This window comes from Mercenaria mercenaria, chromosome 8, assembly GCF_021730395.1.
Source record: "Mercenaria mercenaria strain notata chromosome 8, MADL_Memer_1, whole genome shotgun sequence".
Lineage (NCBI taxonomy): Eukaryota > Metazoa > Mollusca > Bivalvia > Venerida > Veneridae > Mercenaria > Mercenaria mercenaria.
Window position 1 is genome coordinate 15,634,471 of NC_069368.1, and position 23,647 is coordinate 15,658,117.

Here is a 23,647-nt window from a genome sequence, read left to right on the forward strand (position 1 = left end):
GTTAACACTCTAGAGGCCACATTTATGACTTTTTCATGAAACTTAGAATGTTAATCTTGATGATCTTTAGGTAAAGTTTGAATCTGGGTCATGTGGGATCAAAGACTAGATCACCGGGTCAAATCAAAGGAAAAGTTAGTTAGCACTTTACAGGCCACATTTATGACCATATCTTAATGAAACTTGGTCAGAATGTTAGTCTTGGTGATCTTTAGATCAGCTTTAAATCTGGGTCAGATGGGGCCAAAAACTAGGTCACCAGGTCAAATCAAAGGAAAAGCTAGTTAACACTGTATAAGCCACATTTATGACCTTATCTTAATGAAACTTGGTCAGAATGTTATTGTTGATGATCTTTAGGTCAAGTTTAAATCTGGGTCAGGTAGGGTCAAAAACTAGGTCACCAGGTCAAATCAGAGGAAAAGCTTGTTAACACTCTAGAGGCCACATTTATGACTGTATCTTCATGAAACTTGGTCAGAATGTTAATCTTGATAATCTTTAGGTCAAGTTCAAATCTGGGTCATGTGGGGTCAAAAACTAGGTCACCAGGTCAAATCAAAGGAAAAGCTAGTTAACACTCTAGAGGCCACATTTATGACCATATCTTAATGAAACTGGGTCAGAATGTTAATCTTGATGATCTTTAGGTCAGTAGGTCAGGTGAGCGATACAGGGCCCTCATGGCCCTCTTGTTTTTAAATATCTGTGTAGATTTGAAATTTTATCAGTTTTGGTAATATTATATGTGTATTTGTTCATTTATCTTTTAACAGGTAATAGCTTGCCACACCCGACCCTCTGACCCCAGAAAGGACATGCTTTGTGGTAACCAGGCTTTGGGTTTTGGAAGAACATTACCTGATGGTAAATTATTAAACATAATTTGTAATACTAGCAAGCTTGAGTAATAGAGCTTAAAGTTTCAGAAGTGCAGTACTACATTGAAATCATAGATAGGGGAGAGATTGTTAGTTTGCACTTGTGTATGTGTACATGTGTACCATCTCTAAATGAATGATATAATAAACTTGATATGTTTTTATAAATTAATGATGTGACATGCTACTGTTTTGCAAATTTAAAAAAATTGTCCTTCACTTGTGAACACTACATTTAACACCATTCGTGGAATTCTTGCATCTTATGTTCAGCTGGAGAGTGACATTTTAATTCTAGTGTTTGAACATAGTTTATTTCAAACAATGGTTTCAATATTTACAATTCATGTTATACAGTACAAAAGATACATGTAAGAAAAAGGATCAGAGCCAAAAGCAGCAGCTTATAGAGGTCTTCTACATACATTTTAATCCTACACAGAAACACTGATACATAATCCTACCCAGAAACACTGATACATAATCCTAAGCAGAAACACTGATACATAATCCTACACAGAAACTTTAAAACATAATCCTACACAGAAATACTGATACATAATCCTACACAGAAATGTTAAAACATAATCCTACACAGAAACACTGATACATAATCCTACACAGAAACGTTAAACCATAACCCTACACAGAAACACTGATACATAATCCTACACAGAAACATTAAAACATAACCCTACACAGAAACACTGATACATAATCCTACACAGAAACATTAAAACATAATCCTACACAGAAACACTGATACATAATCCTACACAGAAATACTGATACATAATCCAACACAGAAACACTTGATACATAATCGTACACAGAAACATTAAAGCATGATCCTACACAGAAACATTAAAACATGATCCTTCACAGAAACACTGATACATAATCCTACACAGAAACATTGATACATAATCCAACACAGAAACACTGATACATAATCCTACACAGAAACACTGATACATAATCCAACACAGAAACACTGATACATAATCCTACACAGAAACACTGATACATAATCCTACAAAGAAACATTAAAGCATGATCCTACACAGAAACATTAAAACATGATCCTAAACAGAAACACTGATACATAATCTTACACAGAAACACTGATACATAATCCTACACAGAAACACTTGATATATAATCCTACACAGAAACACTGATACATAATCCTACACAGAAATACTGATATATAATCCAACACAGAAATACTGATCAGTCTGTATATATATTTATTATATATTTCAATCTAACGCTGAAACAGTCTTTGTTTATTCACTGTATGTTTCATTCTTGCACAGAAACAAACAGATAAAGTTTAATGTAATTAATTAATATTTCAGTTATATATTTCAATCTAACGCTGAAACAGTCTTTGTTTATTCACTGTATGTTTCATTCTTGCACAGAAACAAACAGATAAAGTTTAATGTAATTAATTAATATTTCAGTCTTACACTGAAACAGTCTTCATACAGTTCTTACACTGAAACAGTCTTTGTATATTCACAGTTTATTTCAGTCTTACATTGAAACAGTTTTCATATAGGTACTATATATTTCAATCTTACATTGAAACAGTTTATATATAGGTACTGTATATTTCAATCTTACATTGAAACAGTATATATAGGTACTGTATATTTCAGTCTTACATTTAACGGTTTATATATAGATACTGTATATTTCAATCTTACATTGAAACAGTTTGTATATAGATACTGTATATTTCAATCTTACATTGAAACAGTTTATATATATAGGTACTGTATATTTCAATCTTACATTGAACAGTTTATATTTAGTTGTTGTATATTTCAATCTTACATTGAAACAGTTCATATTTAGTTATATTATATTTCAATCTTACATTGAAACAATCAGATCAAGACTATGTTTAATTACTGTATATTTCAACCTTGTACTGAAACAAACAGATATAATCTACATGTATATTTACTGTATATTTCACTCTTGCATGGAAACAATCAGATGTAGACCTTATATTTACTGTATATTGCAGACCAAGCAGACAGTATAAACTCTAGTCAGGTTCAGGTGAACATGCTCGCTAACAGGACTGGTGCTGTTCATATCAAATGGCTTGATCCACCCAAACCAAATGGACTTATACTCATTTACGATATTGAGTACATGAATCAAAACATAAACAACGTAAGTTTTGAATTTTTTTATATTTTTCATCCATAATTCTGTTGGAATATGTTTATAAACAAAATAGGAATATTGCAGCAGCTCTGTTTTCATCCCTGAAAACAACCAAAACAACCAAAATACAGAGCTATTTAATGCAGCAGATCTTTTGAGTTATGATTTATTTTGGTGATACCGTTTATAGTTTAAAATCAGGAAATTAACAGACTGTGAGACGACAAACGTTCTTGAAAATCAAGTGGTTAAAAATTTACATGGTTTATTAGTAAGACACTGTAAAACTGAGCAGGTAAGAAACTCTTTCTTTGTGAAAACATCTCAGGATTGGAAACGTCTGAAAGATCATATAGTGTGCACAAAGACAGTTCAGGGCTTTAAGTCGGCCCTCCCAATATTACTAGCGCCTCCCCCCCCCCCAGTGTCCGATACTGTAACTGGTCCTGTGCCTAATACATACAGATACAGGGAAATTCTGTCCTAGTTAAAAAAGTAAACATACACGTGACTATTCCCAGCTAGTATAAACCAGGATGTGCATCAGGTAATGATGTCCAAAAGTTGTGTAGACAAAATAAGATTATCATTATGTAACAGTAATCTGCCCAGATAGAATTACACTTGACTATACGGCTTGTGTTTGGTTTTGCTCTTTTAGTAAATAATTCTTAAATTTGCAGAAAAGATTTTGAACATGAAGCGAGGGTCTGGGCTTTTTACACTGAGCAAGCAAAAACAGCCTGGTGAAATTATGTGCTGTTGCTATAATGCACTTTACAAAAACAGTGTTGTCTTTATTACATGAAACATGTTGCCATGAAAAACACATTGTTCTCTATTACAGGTGAAGCCTTTATTGATATGTATAACGTATGCCCGGTACCGTGATGAAGGGAAAGGAGGTCACATTCTAGATAAATTGGATCCAGGAAATTACACATTCAAACTTCGAGCTACATCACTAGCAGGGAAAGGACCGTGGACAGATCCGTTGTACTTTAACATTCCTGATCTTGCAGGTGTGTATATTTATGTCTCCCCAAGGAGACATATTGTTTTTGCCCTGTCCGTCCGTCCGTACGTCACACTTCATTTCCGAGCAATAACTGGAGAACCATTTGACCTAGAACCTTCAAACTTCATAGGGTTGTAGGGCTGCTGGAGTAGACGACCCCTATCGTTTTTGGGGTCACTCCATCAAAGGTCAAGGTCACAGGGGCCTGAACATTGAAAACCATTTCCGATCAATAACTAGAGAACCACTTGACCCAGAATGTTGAAACTTCATAGATGATTGGTCATGAGAGTAATGACCCTATTGATTTTTGGGGTCACTCTGTCAAAGGTCAAGGTCACAGGGCCTGAACATTGAAAACCATTTCCATCAATAACTAGAGAACCACCTGACCCAGAATGTTGAAACTTGATAGGATGATTGGTCATAGAGAGTAGATGACCCTATTGTTATGGGATCACTCCGTCAAACGTCAAGGTCACAGGGCCTGAACATTGAAAACCATTTCTGATCAATAACTAGAGAACCACTTGACCCAGAATGTTGAAACTTCATAGGATATTGTACATGCAAAGTAGATGACCCCTATCGATTTGGGGTCACTCCATTAAAGGTCAAGGTCACAGGGGCCTGAACATTGAAAACCATTTCCAGGTCATAACTGAGAACCACCTTACCCAGAATGTTGAAACTTAATAGGATGATTGGTCATAAAGAGTAGATGACCCCTAACGATTTTGGGTCACTCCGTGAAAGGTCAAGGTCACAGGGGCCCGAACATTGAAAACCATTTCGTCAGTAACTTGAGAACCACTTGACCCAGAATGATGAAACTTCGATAGGATGATTGTTCATGCAGAGTAGATGAACCCTAACGATTTTAGGGTCACTCTGTAAAGGTCAAGGCCACAGGGGCCTGAACATGGAAAACCATTTCCAATCAATAACTTGAGAACCTCTCACCCAGAATGTTGAAACTTCATAGGATGATTGTCATGAAGAGTAAATGACCCTATTGTTTTGGGGTCACTCGTTAAAGGTCAAGGTCACAGGGGCCTGAACATTGAATAACGAGTTTCCGATCAATGAAATTGAGAACCACTTGACCCAGAATGTTTAAACTTCGTAGGATGATTGAACATGCAGAGTAGATGACCCCTATTGATTTTTGGGTGTCTATTAAAGGTCAAGGTCACAGTGGCCTGTTCATGTAAAATCATGTTTTGGAAATATCTTGAGAACCACTTGACCTAAAATGTTGAAACTTAATAGGATGATTGGACATGCAGAGTAGATGACCCCTATTTATTTTGAGGTCACTTGATCAAAGGTCAAGGTCACTGGAGCCTGAACAGTGACTTGAGAACCACCAGGCCACGAGTGTTGAAATTTAGCGGGAAGACTGGACATGCCAAGTAGATGATCCCTATTGCAGCCAACCATCAGTGTCTCTTTGACTTTCGCTCCTGACCCCTATTGACTTCTTGCCTATAGGACTTTGCATTGGGGGAGACATGCGCTTTTTTACAAAAGCATTTTCTAGTTTTCTATCGATTTGATATTACATGACAAAAGTTTATACTGGTACTGAGGATAAACTCAGACAGAAAATGAGGTTTTTTACCTGTAACTTTTTTATTTATGAAAATTGTTATCAATGGTAGGTATCAAAACACGTAGTGAGGCCCTGAAAGGGATATGTAAAATGGGGACTGTACAAACATTGACTGATGATAAATTCAACCACTTTGTCATTTACAAAATTTTCTTCATAGTATTATATTGAAAGTCTCCCAAAAATGCTGCAACAGTCATTCTGGATCAGGTAATGAAAAGTGACCTAATGTCAGGCCTTCATGTGTTGACATTGAACATGCGCAAAAAACATCCTCTTCCCAAGTAATTTTGGATAAATATTTTTTAAACAGATAAATGTAAGTCATTTATTTATACAGAATATTTACCAATTTTGTTTTTGTTTACACTGGTTGGTGTTGTAAGTGGTTGCTGTAAGGCGGCATGTTCAGTTATATAAATAACCAATTGCAATCAAATAACTAGAAGGTGGTCGACTGTATCGTCTGTCTGAGTTTATCATCAGTACCAGTAATCCTTTAAAGAATGTCTTAATTCTTGCTTTCAATCGTGTTAATTACCATTCTATTTTGGAGTTTAGTTTTGTTACAAATTCTATATCAGGTAAATTCCTGCATATAGTGTTTAGTTTTTGATTCCCAAATTTATATTTTAATGACATAACTTACTTTCTAATGATGTTTTTTCCTACTCTTTTTTGTTGCAGTTGATAGTAGTAACGCCCACATGGTGATAGCGGTCAGTGTTGTGTGTGTGGTCGCTATTCCAATCGCTGTCATAGTGGTCTGGTTCATTGCCAGAAGAAAGTAAGACTCTTCAACTGCTTTACTCTCCTTGTTTTCCGATTTGTATTCCCACACTAGTGCTCTCTCCAGCATTTTGTTGCAGTAACGTAAATATTTTAAGGTTTAGTGAGCCAATATTTGACGCCAAGGTTTAAAAATCAGGCTTAAATGTTAAAAATCTGAAATTGGTGTCCAGTCTTTCAACTCCAACAACTGATTGGTGGATTCTGATTTTGAAATTGACCAATCGCAATGCTACGTTATGAGACTGATTTACAAACTCAAGTTTTATCACCTTAGATGTAGATTAGAACATAATTTGACTGCAAGTACATGTACTGGTATTAAAGATCGAAGGAACATGCGCTGAGCTTAACTAACACAAGCTGTATGAAATTTATTTCTTAATAATGCAAGATTAATATGTATAATTATAATAGGTTGTTGCTATTTTTGGCATGAAATATTTGGAATGTGGATATGTTAAGCTGTTTTAACTTGAATGGTTCCAGTGACTGCTTCCTAAATAATGTTATATTTTAAATAAACAGCTAAATTCATTTTGGAAGTAGGTCACTTGGTTAGATGATTGTTATTTCAGTTCTCTGCGCAAGATGTCAAACTAAGTGGCTGTAAAAACATTTTATCATTTCTACTTCATTTTTGAATGAGTAGATTTATTATTTTCAAACAATTTCAAATATGTTGTGAATTTCATTTTCAGGTATGTTAGACTGGCCCGTGGTGGGGTGTTGATCTCGACCAACCCTGATTATCCTGAAATGGCTTACTATAGTAAGTAAATATAATATATTATACTTCCTTTCAATATACATTGTGTTTCTGCAAATACAATTAATTATTGGGTTTGATAGTGACCCTTCACAGAAATATGTGGGGTCAGTATGTTAAATGTAGGGTATGTGTTGGCCGAGTCCCATTGTTTATCATACTGATCCCACATTTCCATGAAGTCACTAACAAACGCTATAATTGATTTGTTTTATCATCCACATAGTTTTAGCCTAAAACAACCTGAAAATCTACTGACCCTCCACAGAAATATAGGGGGGCACTCCGTGACGACCTTTTAACCAGTGAAAAATACTAGAATCTTACGGGATGTTAAAGTGCATTATTTATCAGTCATACACCACTGGAAAAAACGAAAATGTGTCTTTTGTTCAAAGGTTGTTGCTATTTACAGGTTATTAATTTTTTAAGAATCTGAGGCAAAATTGGAGAGAAAATACTGTAAAACCAGTTCATTTTATGAAATTACATGGATTTGACGTAAATCGCTCAAGGGGATATGAATTCGTGGAAATTTAACCTTTAGCCTGCTAAATTTCTTAAAAGGACTGGTCCATCATTCAAGTTGGACAGTACCATATATTATTCAAAGGGGTGTTCACTGAAATTTACTGAATGAATAGCAAACAGTGCAGACCTTGTGCAAGCTGATCTTGGTCTGCACTGGTCACAAAGGCAGAAACCCTTGCCGCCTGCAGGCTGAAGGTTAATGTTTTAGTATAATAATAATTAAGTTGGAGTTTAAAGTTTGTAAAATCTTGCAACTATGAATATTCCTCTGCCATTAAAGCTGGAAAGTCACCATATGATTGCTTTGCAAACTCAATAAAAAATTCTGTATACAATCTTATCCCATCAGTTATTTTAGAACAGTAGATCAAGTTATATCGTTAATTCTGTATATAGTCTGTTTCACAAGTTTCATATTTTTTCTAGTATATCAACCAGATGAATGGGAAGTGGCCCGTGACAATGTAGTATTATTGAAAGATCTGGGACAAGGATCGTTCGGAATGGTTTACATGGGTCTCGTGAAGAATCTTGTATCTGGGGGAGGAGATATTAAAGTAGCTGTGAAAACAACCAATGAAAACAGTACTGATCATGATAGATACCAGTTCCTGCAAGAGGCTTCCATTATGAAGTAAGGAAATATTTGGTCTCGAGTTAGGTCCTCTGTGTGAAGTGAATGTTCTGTATGAAGATTTGAAAGAAGACTGTCCTCCACATCTGATTTATATAGGTGAAGTTTAAGTAGTCAGTAACTGGTGCAGAATCCAAGAGCACTGGTATGATTAACTCACTTCAGTTGCACTTCTGAAGTACTTTTGAAAATGGTGTTGAGCCATTATAGATCAAACAGAAAATACAAGAACAGAATTTTTTTGCTTGTTTCCTGTGCAGTGGTGCTGTAATAAATATAAAAATAGTATATGTGAAATGAAATAAAGAGTTATCAACTATTTGAGAAATATTAGATATGTCCCTATATTTTATCAGTTTATAAATTATGGGCAGGACTTTGAATGCGTAATAATTAAATCACGAGTGCATAGCACAAGTGATTTAATTATTTACATCCGAACGACTGTCCAAATTTTATTAACAGATAAAATTATTGGAACATATTTATTATTTCGAATCTAACCACGCAAATACTTTGCATTTTACAGCACTACATTTTAACTAGATACATCATTCCGCAGGTCGTATGCTGTTATAAACACCTCCCCAGGATTGTAAAACATTGCATAGCGGACTTTTCCTATATCCTGTAATAAGTATAAAGTAGTAACAACTGTGAAAATGTTCTTTTTGGTAACATCTAAGGTCTGATATAATAAAAGAAATCAGAAGTGAATACTTATTCAAAGTTTACAAAGTCTATGCAGTTTCTAAATATAGTACACGTCCCTTATGACAGCACTCCATACACACCAGGGCACTGCGGTGTAGAAACTACATTAACATTTGAGTCTTGATGATTGAAACTTGGACTTTAAGTTATTTACTATTAAAGTAGTTGACATTTGTGATCCCTGCATTAACAGCAACGGAGAAATTGTAAAATATAGGCCAGATATACGACACTGATGTTGATCTTGCAACTTATCAGTGCGGTAGGCAGCAAACATTTTCCAATGAAGAAAATTTCTTCTTACTTATACTAGTAAATAAATCAACAGATCTATCGATTAGTAATTGTTTGTCTCAGAAAATTTTATGTATTTTATATGATTACCATTTGGCTCTGAAAAAAAAAATGAGTATATAAACGACAAACAAATAGAAGCAGAGTAGAATATTATTATGTTACAATCGATTAATGTACTGTGAAATCATTTAATTTCGTGGGCATAAAATTTCGTGGTTTTGGTAAAAACGGCAATTTCATGGGGATATAAACTCGTGGATTTCAACTTCTGAGCATAAAATGAATGGGAATTTTACTTGTTTGTTGGGATGAAAATTTCGTGGATTGACTCAACCACGAAATCCACGAATATTAATGACTTTACAGTATTGGCAGTTTGGTATATGCTTATAATAGCAATTGCTGCGGATCGTGTTAGAATTTACAGTTATTGTACCATTTTAACTAAAACTTTGAACATTTTGATTTCACTGTATTCTGATATGGTTGCCATAATAAGTAATTTGAAGTGAATTCTTCTAGCTTACAATAAACCTGTTTTATTTCATTCTTAATGTTACAGTAATCCAAAAGTTTGAAATTTCTAACTAATATCTGGACGTGTTTGACCATAGTATGGATAAGAGAAATTGATTTGAAATCTCAGAATAGTTATGCCCTAAAATATGATACATGATCATTTATTTTGTAGACAATTCAGTTGCCATCATGTTGTCAAGTTGATCGGCGTTGTATCACAGGGACAGCCAGCATATGTGTTGATGGAGCTGATGTTAAATGGAGATCTCAAACATTTTCTACGTCTCCATCGTCCTGATGAAGCGGTAACACAGTGCAGATTTTCTGCATATATTGCTATCAGTCAATGACATCCAAAATTTTGGAGACAAATATTCAGCCTGAATGTTTTCTTTATCGTACAAATATATTTAGAAAAAAATCCATGTTCATGTGAGGAAGTTAAATCTTGTGTGTTATGTACTCAGTTAAGTTTTAAAATTATGCTATATATAATCGAAACAGGTGTCTTTAGTGTAAACATTTACATAATTCCTTTTCAAAACTAACTGGTTAGAAAAGGGCTGCATCTAAAAAGTATTTTTAATGTTAAAAAGTTTGTATTACGTTTATTTGGACAGGGTGAATAGTAGAATTTTATTTAAATATACAAGTATAGATATTGCTGACACATAATGCCATACTGTTATTTACTTCTCATTGTCTTATGTTAGTAGGGGCACCTGGGTTCTTACTCCACCATTAAAAACAAGAACAGTTACCTAAATTGTGTCAGAATGATTAAATAAAGTAATGTATATACTAAGATAGTTAAATTTAAATGTTCTTTTGCTAAACAACAGGAAAATGATGGAAGATCTCCGCCAACTTTGAAACAGATCCTACAAATGGCGGGAGAAATTGCAGATGGAATGGCATATTTAGCGGATAAAAAATTTGTACATAGAGATTTAGCTGCTAGAAATTGTATGGTAGGCGAGGATATGACAGTAAAAATTGGAGGTGAGTCAAGTGTGTTCTCTACATGTGTTTTCACGTAGAAGATAGAGGTTTTTCACTTCGTAAAAAGGAGGTACAAAAACCATTGTATTGTAACAAGGCCATGTTCAGACATTTTTTTCTTGTTCGGAAGGAAAAAGCAGGATGTTGATTAAAATAAAAGGTAATTCCAACTGAATCCGACTTTGTCTGTTAATATTTATGATTGAATTCTATTATATTTTATTAACAATCACAACTGCAGTCTTTAAGTACTATGTTAGGGCAATAAAAAAGTCACCTTGTAATTACTATGTAGTTTCATACTAGTGTTAGTCCCACACTGTTGTTTTTCACTGGAGGAAATTTACAGTTTGCCCCATGTCTGTTACACAAAGTGGGATCCTGGAATAAATAGAAGTACAGGAGATTTTTTCATGCAACTGGGGACATAGATAGAAAGCAGTATGTAGGATATGCACAACATTTTATTTTGTCCCTTTTTCCATCCATTTGTTTTTTCGTTTGTTGAATTCTTCATTTGAGGAAGCTGTCCAGCTAGTTTATGGAAGGTTGGTTGTTCTGACCAGATGCCTGCCCTTGATGAAATAATGCACAGAAGGGCACCTAGCATCTTCTTCCACCATCAAAAGCTGGAAAAATTGCCAAATGAACTATAATTGTGTCTGTATGACATTAAACCTAACAAGAACAAAAAAAACAAAATCAATCAGACCAGTTCTGCTTTTTGCTTGGTTGTGTTTTATTCTTCCAAAAGATGTTTTTACAGATATGATTACATGTATAAAGCCTGCTTCAAGTTGTGAAACATAGCTTAACCTACTGTTTTCATGCTCAGTACATAACTTGTTCTTGTGACATGCTTGATACATAACGTGTTGTTATAACATGTTAGACACGTGTTCTTTTTATACGCTCAACATATAACATATTATTTGCTCGAGACAACATGTTTTTGTTACATGCTCAACACATAATGTGTTTGTGTTACAGACTTTGGTATGACCAGGGATATATACGAGACAGACTATTACAGAAAAGGAAGTCGTGGTCTGTTACCTGTAAGATGGATGCCTCCAGAATCTCTCAAAGATGGAGTGTTCACAAGTTTAACAGATGTGTGGTAAGTTTGAGTGTTCACAAGTTTAACAGATGTGTGGTAAGTCTGAGTGTTTACAAGTTTAACAGATGTGTGGTAAGTTTGAGTGTTCACAAGTTTAACAGATGTGTGGTAAGTCTGAGTGTTCACAAGTTAAACAGATGTGTGGTAAGTCTGAGTGTTCACAAGTTTAACAAATGTGTGGTAAGTCTGAGCGTTCACAAGTTTAACAGATGTGTGGTAAGTCTGAGTGTTCACAAGTTTAACAGATGTGTGGTAAGTCTGAGTGTTCACAAGTTTAACAAATGTGTGGTAAGTCTGAGCGTTCACAAGTTTAACAGATGTGTGGTAAGTCTGAGTGTTCACAAGTTTAACAGATGTGTGGTAAGTCTGAGTGCACTTCTTGGTGTTACAGTACACGCTGACTCTATTACTTCATAATTTTAAAGGATTTATTTCATGTAAAATATTTTTAAAAAACTCACTAACGACCTTCAAGATTCTTTGACAGTGTTTATAACTGGTGTCCAATTCTGTTTACTACCAGAAATTTAGACTTGCAACTTCCAGTTTAAGGGCTCTAGCCGAAAAGACACACAGCCTTGTATGTCTTAATCTTAATGAAGTCTGAAACCCTCAACAGCTCGCTTCTCCATCCAGAACTTGAGAGAAAAAGCAGTAGATTTACTTAACTGCTAGTTATTCACCTTAAACAATGTGGGGGTTCTATGTAGCACGGTTACTGTGAAATTATTCAATTTCGCTGGCACAAAATTTTGGGGATATAAATTTGTAGATTTTCACCTTTGAGCATAAAATGAATAGGGATTATACTGCTTCAATGGCATTAAGTTTTGTGGATTAACTCTACAACAAAATCAACAAAAGTTACCTCCCCTATGAAGATTTTTGGTTTCACAGTTCACAGTTTCATAGTTGAAATTTTAGTTTAAAGATGATGTTTAGAAGAAAATGATACAGATATTTTGTTTGTGTGCAGGTCATATGGTGTTGTATTGTGGGAGATGGCGACTTTGGCAGCACAGCCATACCAGGGTCTTGCGAATGAGCAGGTCCTGAAGTATGTAGGCTCTGGAAAAATCATGGATGCCCCAGAAGGATGTCCTACTAAATTGTAAGTTCTATAGAATACATTTTGCGAAGATATGCAAAATAATGGTTGTATCTGATAAAAAATTTTTTTATTGAAACTAGCTTGTCTGTCTACAGTCTGTATATAATACTCAAAATCTTTGATTCAAGCATTTTCCCAAAGCTATGTTCCAGGCTAGTAGATTGTTGTTGGTTCTATTGAGGTGATTTTATCTCCTTAAAAACACAGTGTTTTACTACTAGAGAGAGAAGCTTTAAAAAAGCCATGTAAAATGTTAATGCAGCTGTGAAAAAAGAAATGATTTTTATGCCCCTAGCATCTACTGATGCGGGAGGCATATAATGATTGTCCTGTTCGTCCGTCCGTACGAGGTTAACCAAATGGGACCGTTTTGTCTAGCATCAATACCCCTTACTAGAATGACTTGATACTAATGCAGATGTAACCTGTGACCATTCCTCATCTTCAGACATCACCTGACCTCAGTTTGACCTTGACCTCGTTTTGGACTTAGGTTGCTTTGTATGGGCCATCTCTTGGTTAACCAAATGGGACTGGTTTGAAAAGCATGTTTACTATAATCTGTATTGAGGACTTAGAACAGTAAACATATTTAAACTTTCATCCTTCGTCAGTGTTAAAGCAGTAGTGCAAATATTCTACTCTTTTTTTTTTTCAGATATGATTTAATGGTGAAGTGTTGGAGATATAGACCAAAACAAAGACCTACATTTAAAGAAATCATAGAACTTCTATTACCAGACTTAGATCCTAGTTTTAGAGAAGTCTCGTATTTCTTTAGCGAGGAAAGTGCTAAATATGAAGAGGCGAAACATACAAGTGGGGCGTCACATAATCATCGTGATGATGATGATAATTTTGAGTCCATAGACAAAGACTATGAAGATGAGGACATTCAGCGTCCTATGAACGATTACGTAGATGAAGCCAATTTACCTATGTTAGGGGTCGGGGCCTCAAACGGTCACGATTTAGAGTTACAGGATATTTGCAGTGATACGGGAACGTTTCCACATTATAGTTCATGTAGTTCTAATAATAGACATCCTGATGGCTCAGCAGAGGTGTGTGACTGTAATTTGTTCAGAGAGCAGGCAGGAGCAGCTGGGCAATCTCTTGTAGATATATATAGACGTAATCATTGCCCAAGCCCAAATTCTAGTGCGAAAGGTGGCTCAAGTGACGGTAGTAAAGAAAGTAGTAAAAGTTCGAGCAGTAGTTATGCTCACATGAATGGACTTAGTGTGGCCAATGGGCACGTACCTTTACACTTACAACGGACTGCACCATGCTAGCATATGTCCCCCCTCTCATGAAGGCACAGTATGGGGAAAGGTTGGTTGGATGTCAAGTGGAGGTCAGAATAAAAGTCACATTATTTCTGGCAAGTTTGGAGTTGTCTTTCATTGATTAAAACAAGGAAATGCAGTGTTTTTTACTCGGAAGTTTTGATTCACATGGAAGTAAAGTGCTTAATTTGTTTTCAGTCAGGTGTAAAATTTACTATCCTGCAACTTTCAGTGCAGAGACTTCATTGTGCAAATGCCAAACTTGCTGTATGAATGGTTCATTTGTTATGAAAAATACATACCTTGGCATACCTTTATTTCTGCATTGGACTCAACAACTTTAAAGATACAGCATCATCTACTTCAAGCAATAGGGGTATTCATGAATGGAATTAAATTAATCAGGAAGAGTTTATTGAGAGTTTTTCACATAAATGTGTGATGCTTGGTGCCCATTGAGAGGGAAGGTAATTCAATAATTAGTCTACGACTGGACGTATTTCCATATTGTGATAATCAGACAATCAGCTTTTACTTGCTGAAACTGTCATTTCTCTACATTGTTTTTCAGAAAAAAAAAACAAAAACAATAAATTACATGTGCTGAGTTTTAATTAATAATACTAATTGTTATGCATTCTATATTCATTAAATTTGAATTTTAGAGTAAAAATATTTATTTGTGTGTTCTGAGTTACTGAAAGATATTTTGTTGAAATATCTGAATAATGTGAATAGATAAAATTTATGCTAGTCATCCAGTATTCAGCAAAGTCTCTTACAGAAATTGAACAGACTGAGTGACTGTGATTTTGTGATATTCATGATACAGGTATTTGAAGGTGTGTGCCTTCGGACTGTTGTCAGAAAATGAAAAATTAAGAAAATACTGTCTGAGATAGCACCAGCAAACATGAAATAAAAAGTCAAGGAAAGTTGACTAGGTGCTACCCGTATAATTTATATGAAGAAAAAACAATTGTCAAGTAAATGATACTGTGTAGGGCTTTTGAATTGCCAGATTATTTTCCACCTATTTTCAAAATGGCTAGTTTATGGTTTGTAAATTTGATTTATTTTTCATTAAAAACAGTGCATTTGATTACATTATTGTTTTTCTGCACATGATCTCAAATTATGCTGTCTTAATCCGGTATCCTGAATCAAATATCACAAATCAATTCTGGTATCCTGAATCAAATATCACAAATCATTTTGAATTGACATTGTCCGGTATCCTGAATCAAATATCACAAATCATTTTGAATTGTCATAGTCCGGTATCCTGAATCAGATATCACAAAACATTTTGAATTGTCATTGTCCGGTATCCTGAATCAGATATCACAACTCATTTTGAATTGTCATAGTCCGGTATCCTAAATCAAATATCACAAATCAATTTCAGTTGTTATAGTCCGGTATCCTGAATCAGATATCACGAATCAATTTGAATTGCTCACAGTACCAGGGATTACTATTAAATGTTGAGGAAATGAAAGCTCTGCAATTAAAAGCCACTGTACAGTATCATTGCCGTATTTCAGATCATCATGTCTTTAGCTCATTTAAAGGACTACATAAGCAACTAAACTTTGAACCCTTGCATGAAGAAAAAAATATACTGCATTGGTCACACAGTAAATAAATGATGTTTAATAGTAGGAATGTAGTTGAGTCAGTTTTGAAAAAGTTTTTATGAAGTACTTTCTGGAGGCACACACCTTTAAAAGGTTTTTATAAAGAGAGAGATTGATGAAATGATATTCCTGTATGTATTTAAAGGAATGTAGTAGATTCAGGGATAGTTCTGAAGGGTTTTGATTGAGAGTAAATAACTGTCACAAAAAGTATTGTAGTTATTGGAAGAACATTCAGTGTGAATTAATGATATTCCTAAAGGTATTTGTCAGTTTGAATTAATGGTATTTCTGAGTTACTGAAGACATATTTGTGATTAACCCTTATCCTGCTAAATTTCTATAATGAACTGTCCAACTTTCAGTTTGGACAGTACCATTAACTGTCAAAAGGGGGTGCTTGCCAAAAGGATACTGATTGAATGGTGAACAGTGTAGATCTTGATCAGACTGCACAGATGTGCAGGCTGATCATGATTTACACTGTTTGCAAAGGCAGAATCAGTCATGTCCAGCATGATAAGGGTCGAGTGATATTTGGAAAGATGTTTAACAAGAGCCTAGTATATTATGATTTAGTGATATTCCTAAAGATGTTCATGAATATGTAGTCTGTTATTAAATAAATTTGAGGATTGTTTTAGTTTTAAAGGGATACACAGGTAAAATTGAAGACAAAAGGTTAAAATCCTTTAAGTCATAGTAGAAATATTCCTGACACGTTTAGTTAAAATAGATAATTGAGCCTCGCCATGAGAAAATCAACATAGTGGCTTTGCGACCAGCATGGATCCAGACAAGCCTGTGCATCCGCGCAGTCTGGTCAGGATCCATGCTGTTCGCTTTCAAAGCCTATTGTAATGAGAAAAACCATTAGCGAACAGCATGGATCATGACTGTGCAGATGCGCAGGCTGGTCTGGATCCATGCTGGTCGCAAACCAACTATGTTGGTTTTCTTATGGCACGGCTCAATTATGTTTTCCTACTTTAATGTTGTGGATGTACAGTTTAATGTATTTACTAACTTGACCTTATATTTGCCAGGTTGGGATAAACCTATGCTATAAAATGTTACATTCCGCTTTTCCTTCTTGATGTTACTCATTTTTTTTCCACGGACAAAGTAAGAGAAGAGTTTGCTGGCCAGATTGTTGATTAGACAATTTGTCATATGTTTTCATGACCACATAGTCATAAAGTGACTCCCACAGCAAGATTTAATTCAACAAAACAGCCTCTGTCAGTCTCATTTAATTTATATAGTATGATAGAGACAGAATAGATAAATCATTGAACTGTACCTGCGTATCCCTTTAAAGTGTGCAGATGTCGGCAATGTTAATCAAAGAATGTTTAAATCAAATTTGTTCATGAAGTATGCGCTGCGTTTCAAATTGTACTCTTCATAGTGTTTTAAAGGTTGAAAAATGATTATATATTGAGTAATATATCTGTGTGTCCACTTTCTTACTAGGTATAGTTCTAATTTTTATGTTTGATTGAAAGAGGAAAGTGCTTGCTGCAAGATTATGATACTGAGTTTTGAGACCTGTCTGTAATGCAGTGTTTTCATTGGTCAATTTCAAAATTTAGCTTAGGATGAACCGGTCTAATTTCAAAATTGAGCATGGAATGAACCAGTCAAATTTCAAAATTGAGCTCAGAATGAACCAGTCTAATTTCAAATTCGAGCTCGGAATGAACCAGTCAAATTTCAAAATTGAGCTCATGATGAACCAGTCTAATTTCAAATTGAGCTCAGAGTGAACCAGTCTAATTTCAAAATTGAGCTCAGAGTGAACCAGTCATTTCAAAATTGAATTCAGAGTGAACCAGTCTTAATTTCAAAATTGAGCTCATGATGAACCAGTCTAATACTGGAATTTTGAGACTGGATTTCAAACTCAGCTTTATAACCTTGACACCTGGTTGGGTTCTCAGAAAGCACTGAATAAATCTAACACAGACAATCAACCACACTGCAAACTGAGGGACTCGAGTTACGATTCATTATCATCCCATTCTACTTGTGAACAAGTCAAGCAGCTACCATACATTATAAATCTTTCCAGCATGTAAACAGTCGAGGCAGCAAGTTGAAAATTTAAAAATGTTTCTTGTTAGAAGGCAATCTCCTTTAATAGGTAAAATGCACTTTTTGTGGTGAAGTGAAGAGGAAATTAAGTAGTTTATTTTCAAAGCAGATTTCAGTTTGAGCCATCTACCCAGGTGCCCACCTGTGATAAAATATTGCTCGGGGGGTACCTGGGGTCTTCCTCCACCAACAAAAGCTGGAAAGTCGCCATATGAACTATTAGTGTGACGTTAAAAACCAGCAAAAAAACAACAAACATGTTTTACAGCTGTGACTATTGAAAGCTGTATATAGCTTTGGTCTTTATTCTGACATGTTTGTAATGATAGTTGAATTCTAAATGCAGTTATGTAATTTTCTTATCAGTAATGCCTCAGTAAATATTTACATTTTCATTTTACATTTTCATAAGTTTGCTAAAGAAAACTGTCCGCTTATCAAAGTGATTTCATTTTAACAATATGTTAATGAAAACCAGTCAAGAATGTTTGCGGTAAATTAATCTTTAATTGTTTTTAATTTGCAAAACAAGAGATATAACCTTGTTTATACTTCATGGTAATTTAGATTGTATTTATTTATGGCAGTGATAGAAAATAATTCTCAACAGCAGGAAATATTTTTGGAATAAATTAATTACTGCCATAAATGGCTGTGTTACAATAAGTCTGAAATTGGTTGGTTGTATTTACTATTTATACTCTTTGTTTTTACAATTATACATTTTGTTTCAACTAGTTTTTACCAAAGGTTGTTTCATTGTGGCATAAACAGAATGAAATTTTATTTTCTCTTTTTACTTTTACAAGACTAAAGTTGTGTTATTGTTGAAATAGGAGTAAAACAATCAGTTTTTTGTTTGTTTTTTTTGTCCAATTTCAAACCCTCACCTTTATAATAGGATAATAATCAAATTTCATTCCAGTTTTATTAACTTTTTTTAATTCATTTATTAAAGCTGCAAATAATCTTGTATGATACCTCACCTCGAACCCACCAACATATTTACTTTCATTTTAAATTTTCTTCGTATCATATGTTTGCCTTTCTTGTACATGATACATATTCTTCTTTTCTAAGCAGATTGAAGTTAGTGAAGGACCAGTAGTCATCAAGAACCAGTGTACCCCCCATGCCCTCTCCTAAATACTTGCAACATATCTTCTTGTAATAGTGTCTTGTTTACCTAAGTAGCTGACCTCAGTGATCACATGACCTAGATGATCAACATTCATAAGTGCATGACCCGTTTTGGTGTTAGTGCTTGCCTTATGTCTCCCTGATCTCGGAGGCAGAACTTTAGTGTCTGCTAGACCTCAAAACCTGCCAGACCTCAATGACAGCTAGACCACAGTGACTGCTAGGCCTGTCTGACTTCTCATAGCCTGCCAGATTTAGATGATTGCTACACTTCAGTGACTGTGAGATCTCAGTAACTGGCAGACTTTAGTGTCTGCTAGACCTCAAAACCTGCCAGACCTCAATGACAGCTAGACCACAGTGACTGCTAGGCCTGTCTGACTTCTCATAGCCTGCCAGATTTAGATGATTGCTACACTTCAGTGACTGTGAGATCTCAGTAACTGGCAGACTTTGTTGATTGTTAGACCTCAGTAACTGCCAGACCTCAGTTACAACCAGTTCTAAGTGACTGCAAGAACTTGGTGACTGCTAGACCTGTTTGACTGCTAGACCTCAGTGACTGCCAGACCTCGGTGACTGCTAGAATTCTGTGACTACCAGACTTCAATTACTGCCAGACCTCTGTGTCTGCTAGATCTAAGTTACTGCCAGACCTCAGTGACTGCTAGACCTCTGTGTCTGTTAGACCTCAGTTACTGCCAGACCTCGGTGACTACTAGACCTCTTTGGCTACCAGACCTCAGTGACTGCTAGCATTCTGTGACTACCAGACTTCAGTTACTGCCAGACCTCGGTGACTGCTAGACCTCTGGCTACCAGACCTCAGTGACTACTAGACCTCAGTGACTGCTAGACCTCTGTGTCTGCTAGACTTCAGTTACTGCCAGACCTCAGTGTCTGCTAGACCTCAGTTACTGCCAGACCTTGGTGACTGCTAGACCTCTGTGGCTACTAGACCTCAGTGTCTGCTAAACCTCTGTGACTACCAGACCTCAGTGACTGCTAGACCTCTGTGGCTACCAGACCTCAGTGACTGTTAGACTTTTGTGGCTACCAGACCTCAGTGACTGCTAGACCTCTGTGGCTACCAGACCTCAGTGACTGCTAGACCTCTTAGGCTACCAGACCTCAATGACTGCTTAACCACTGTGGCTACCGGAACTCAGTGACTGCTAGACCTCAGTGACTGCCAGACCTCAGTTACCATGGACCTTAGTGACTGCTAGACCTCAAAAACTCTTTACTAATTACCAAGTTTCTTTGTCTGCATGACCCTCGAGTCTGCTGTTGACCCATGTAAATACTTAATTTCAAACTTGGTGAGTACTTTACCAAAGTGACCACCATCCAAAGTGACTAACATAAATGCCTGATTAGATAACAGTAACAATTGCCTCATTAATTGACATCTTACAATGTATATCCTCTATATTTGTAAGACTTGACTCATTAGTTGACTTCTCTAACTTTTATCCTCTGTATCTCAGTGACTGACTATATATGATCTGATGGTATGCCTGCTTTTGTATGATAGGTAGCATTATACAGTACATTGTGACAACCAGAGTGTTTACTTGTACTAAATGACAGGCCATTCAGCATTCACATCAGAGGTTGTGACTTGTATCTTCATCTGCATTGTTCCTTCATATCAATCAGTGTGATCGACTGTTCTGTTAGGACCTGTACGAGACTCCCTTTAATCCTCATGAATATAATCCCCTGCTTACTGTTTAGTAAATGACAAAAAGGATCTTACATGCCAGCCTAACCTGAGGGAATGTGGGATTGAGAAACCCTGCGTTTGCGAGGTTTCTTATGCATGCTGTCTTGGGGGTCGGAAAAATGGCTATTACTGGTAGTCAGACATACACGATCAATTTTCTTGCCTATCACTTAAAAAAAATTGACCTTGATGACAAATAGATGACATTTATGTATATAGATATAGGTTATGATGTTGATATGTGACCAGGACTGTAGTGATGTCACTAAAATTTAAGTTATACAAGGTATTTATCCCCCGAATGTGATCGGACAGTTGTATTATTTCCCAGTCAGTTTGGCAAGAATACATGATGTGACTACCTCATTTAAATTGACTACCCTGCTGTCAGCTGGTCCATGGTGACTACAGGTTCCTAGTAACTTATTTATATAATGTATAAAAAAATATGTGGTTGATTATTTCTGTGATATAAAATCAGGTGCACAGCATAAATATCTATATACTAGACTGAACAGAGAGAAGATATAAGCAGAATTTCATTAGACATTTACCTACCTAACATAACATTATGGGTGGTTAAATGTCAGGAATGGAATATTGGTGACATTTACCTACCTCATGAAGTGTTTGGAGGTGGGTGGGGGTACAGTGTCGGTATGGATGTTGATGTTTACCTACCTGTGTCTTGTGAGGTAGAATGTCAGAGGTGGAAAATTGATGGCATTTACCTTCCTTACATAGTGTCTTAGAACGTAAAATGTCAGATATTGAGAATTGATGACATTTACATTTGGGAGGTAAAATATCAGGTATGGAGCATTGATGACATTTACCTGTCTTATAGAGGATATTGGGAGGTAGAATATCAGGTATGCAACTTTGATGACATTTACCTGTGTTACAGAATGTCTTGGGAGGTAGAACGTCATCACTGGAATACTTCTGCGTTAATAGTTACACAGTTCTGAATATCTCCATAGATTACAGTGCATACATGTTCTCATTCAGACAATACCATTATATTTTAGTGAGTTTAAGCAAAAATAGACTGGGCATTTAAAAATTAAGAACTCTAAAGGAATCATTAGCTTACAGTATTTTTGAGATATATGCAGTTTTCAAACTTTCTTTTCAAGGTTTGCTTAGGAAATGATAAATTAAAATTTCATTTGTTGTAATGTAAGTGCTAAGTTCTTGTACCCACCCACCTGTTAAATGATGTTTCAATAGCTAGATTAAAAACTGTGCCATGCAATGCAATTTGTTTATGATCTGTATTTATGTTCATTTGTTCTATACGTTTGTTTGAGAAGCATGCTTTTGTAAGAGAATATACACTTGGTGATAAACTATGGTCCTTGTTGTAGCCTCATTATAAAATATTCAGCATTTTGCAGCATTGTGATGTTTCGTTCAAAGTTAACCCTTATCCTGCTAAATTTCTATAATAAACTTGTCCATCTTTCAATTTGGACAGTACCATTATCTGTTTAAAGGGGTGCTTACCAAAAAAAATACTGACTGAATGGCAAACAGTGCATATCATGATCAGACTGCATGGATGTGCAGGCTGATCATGATCTATACTGGTCGCAAAGGCAAAGACTGATAAGGGTTAATATGTAGCCACTAAAAGCCTTACGCACAAACTAAATTTATGGTTTTGTGAGGGAAATGGAAATTGTGAAAAATTTTGAATTGTTTTAAATTTGACTATATAAAATAAATATAATTATACAGACCCTTCTTCTGCGACCTAAGGACAGAAATTTGTGATTATGACAAAAATTATTACACAACTCCTTACCGCAGGTCTATAGTTCATGCTATTGAATGGTCTATAGTTCAATACTTATTTTTTACTGGGCTGAAGTTAAAAGTTGAAGAAAATGAAACATAAAAGTTCATTTTTGCTGTCATGTAATAAAACTCTGCATGGTTTGCCGGTCAATAATAAAAACTATTGGCCCTCGGTCCTTTAAACATCAAGCAATAGTTTTTGCTACTTACCTGCAAATCATTCAGTAAGTGTTTTTATTACATGACTAGTATCCCTTTTGTAAAATTCACTATTATTTTGTGATATAGAGAGGCTGTAAGGAAATGTTATTCTGTCCTGGAAGGTTGTTTTGTGTTTCTAGGGTATGGATGGAAGGGGAGTTGTTATAGAGGTTTTATGTTAACCGTTATCCTGCTTAATTTCTGTAATGAACTGGTCCATCATTCAGTTTGGGCAGTACCATTAAGTGTTAAAAGGGGTGCTTACCAAAAGATACTGACTGCAAAGGCAGAAACTGTTGTGTCCAGCATGATAAGGGTTAAACAAAATGTCTATTATATCTGTAAGGTGTTATGTATTTAATCTTTCCCTTGTTTCAAAAGTAAGTGCCATGCAAAGAAATTATGAATAGCTAAGACTTAATTGACATTTTTAGCTCACCTGTCACAAAGTGACAAGGTGAGCTATTGTGACTGCTTGATGTCCGTCGTGCGTAGTCCGCCGTGCGTAGTCCGTCTTCCGTCAACAATTTCTAAAAAAATCTTCTTCTTGAAAACCACTGG

At 35.5% G+C, this 23,647-nt stretch overlaps 1 protein-coding gene across 1 annotated transcript in view; it reads left to right on the forward strand.

Moving 5' to 3' along the window:
* Nucleotides 1-15,578, forward strand: part of LOC123522999 (insulin-like peptide receptor) — a 96,817-nt gene extending 81,239 nt beyond the window's left edge. Inside the window, exons 18-28 of the mRNA XM_045300578.2 lie at nt 777-867; nt 2,923-3,074; nt 3,916-4,090; nt 6,389-6,488; nt 7,192-7,262; nt 8,217-8,424; nt 10,127-10,259; nt 10,797-10,956; nt 11,947-12,076; nt 13,053-13,187; nt 13,846-15,578. Of these exons, the coding sequence (XP_045156513.1) occupies nt 777-867; nt 2,923-3,074; nt 3,916-4,090; nt 6,389-6,488; nt 7,192-7,262; nt 8,217-8,424; nt 10,127-10,259; nt 10,797-10,956; nt 11,947-12,076; nt 13,053-13,187; nt 13,846-14,482 (1,992 nt within the window). The 3' untranslated portion in view covers nt 14,483-15,578. The remainder of the gene's footprint in view (nt 1-776; nt 868-2,922; nt 3,075-3,915; nt 4,091-6,388; nt 6,489-7,191; nt 7,263-8,216; nt 8,425-10,126; nt 10,260-10,796; nt 10,957-11,946; nt 12,077-13,052; nt 13,188-13,845) is intronic.
* The last annotated feature ends 8,069 nt before the right edge of the window (nt 15,579-23,647 follow it).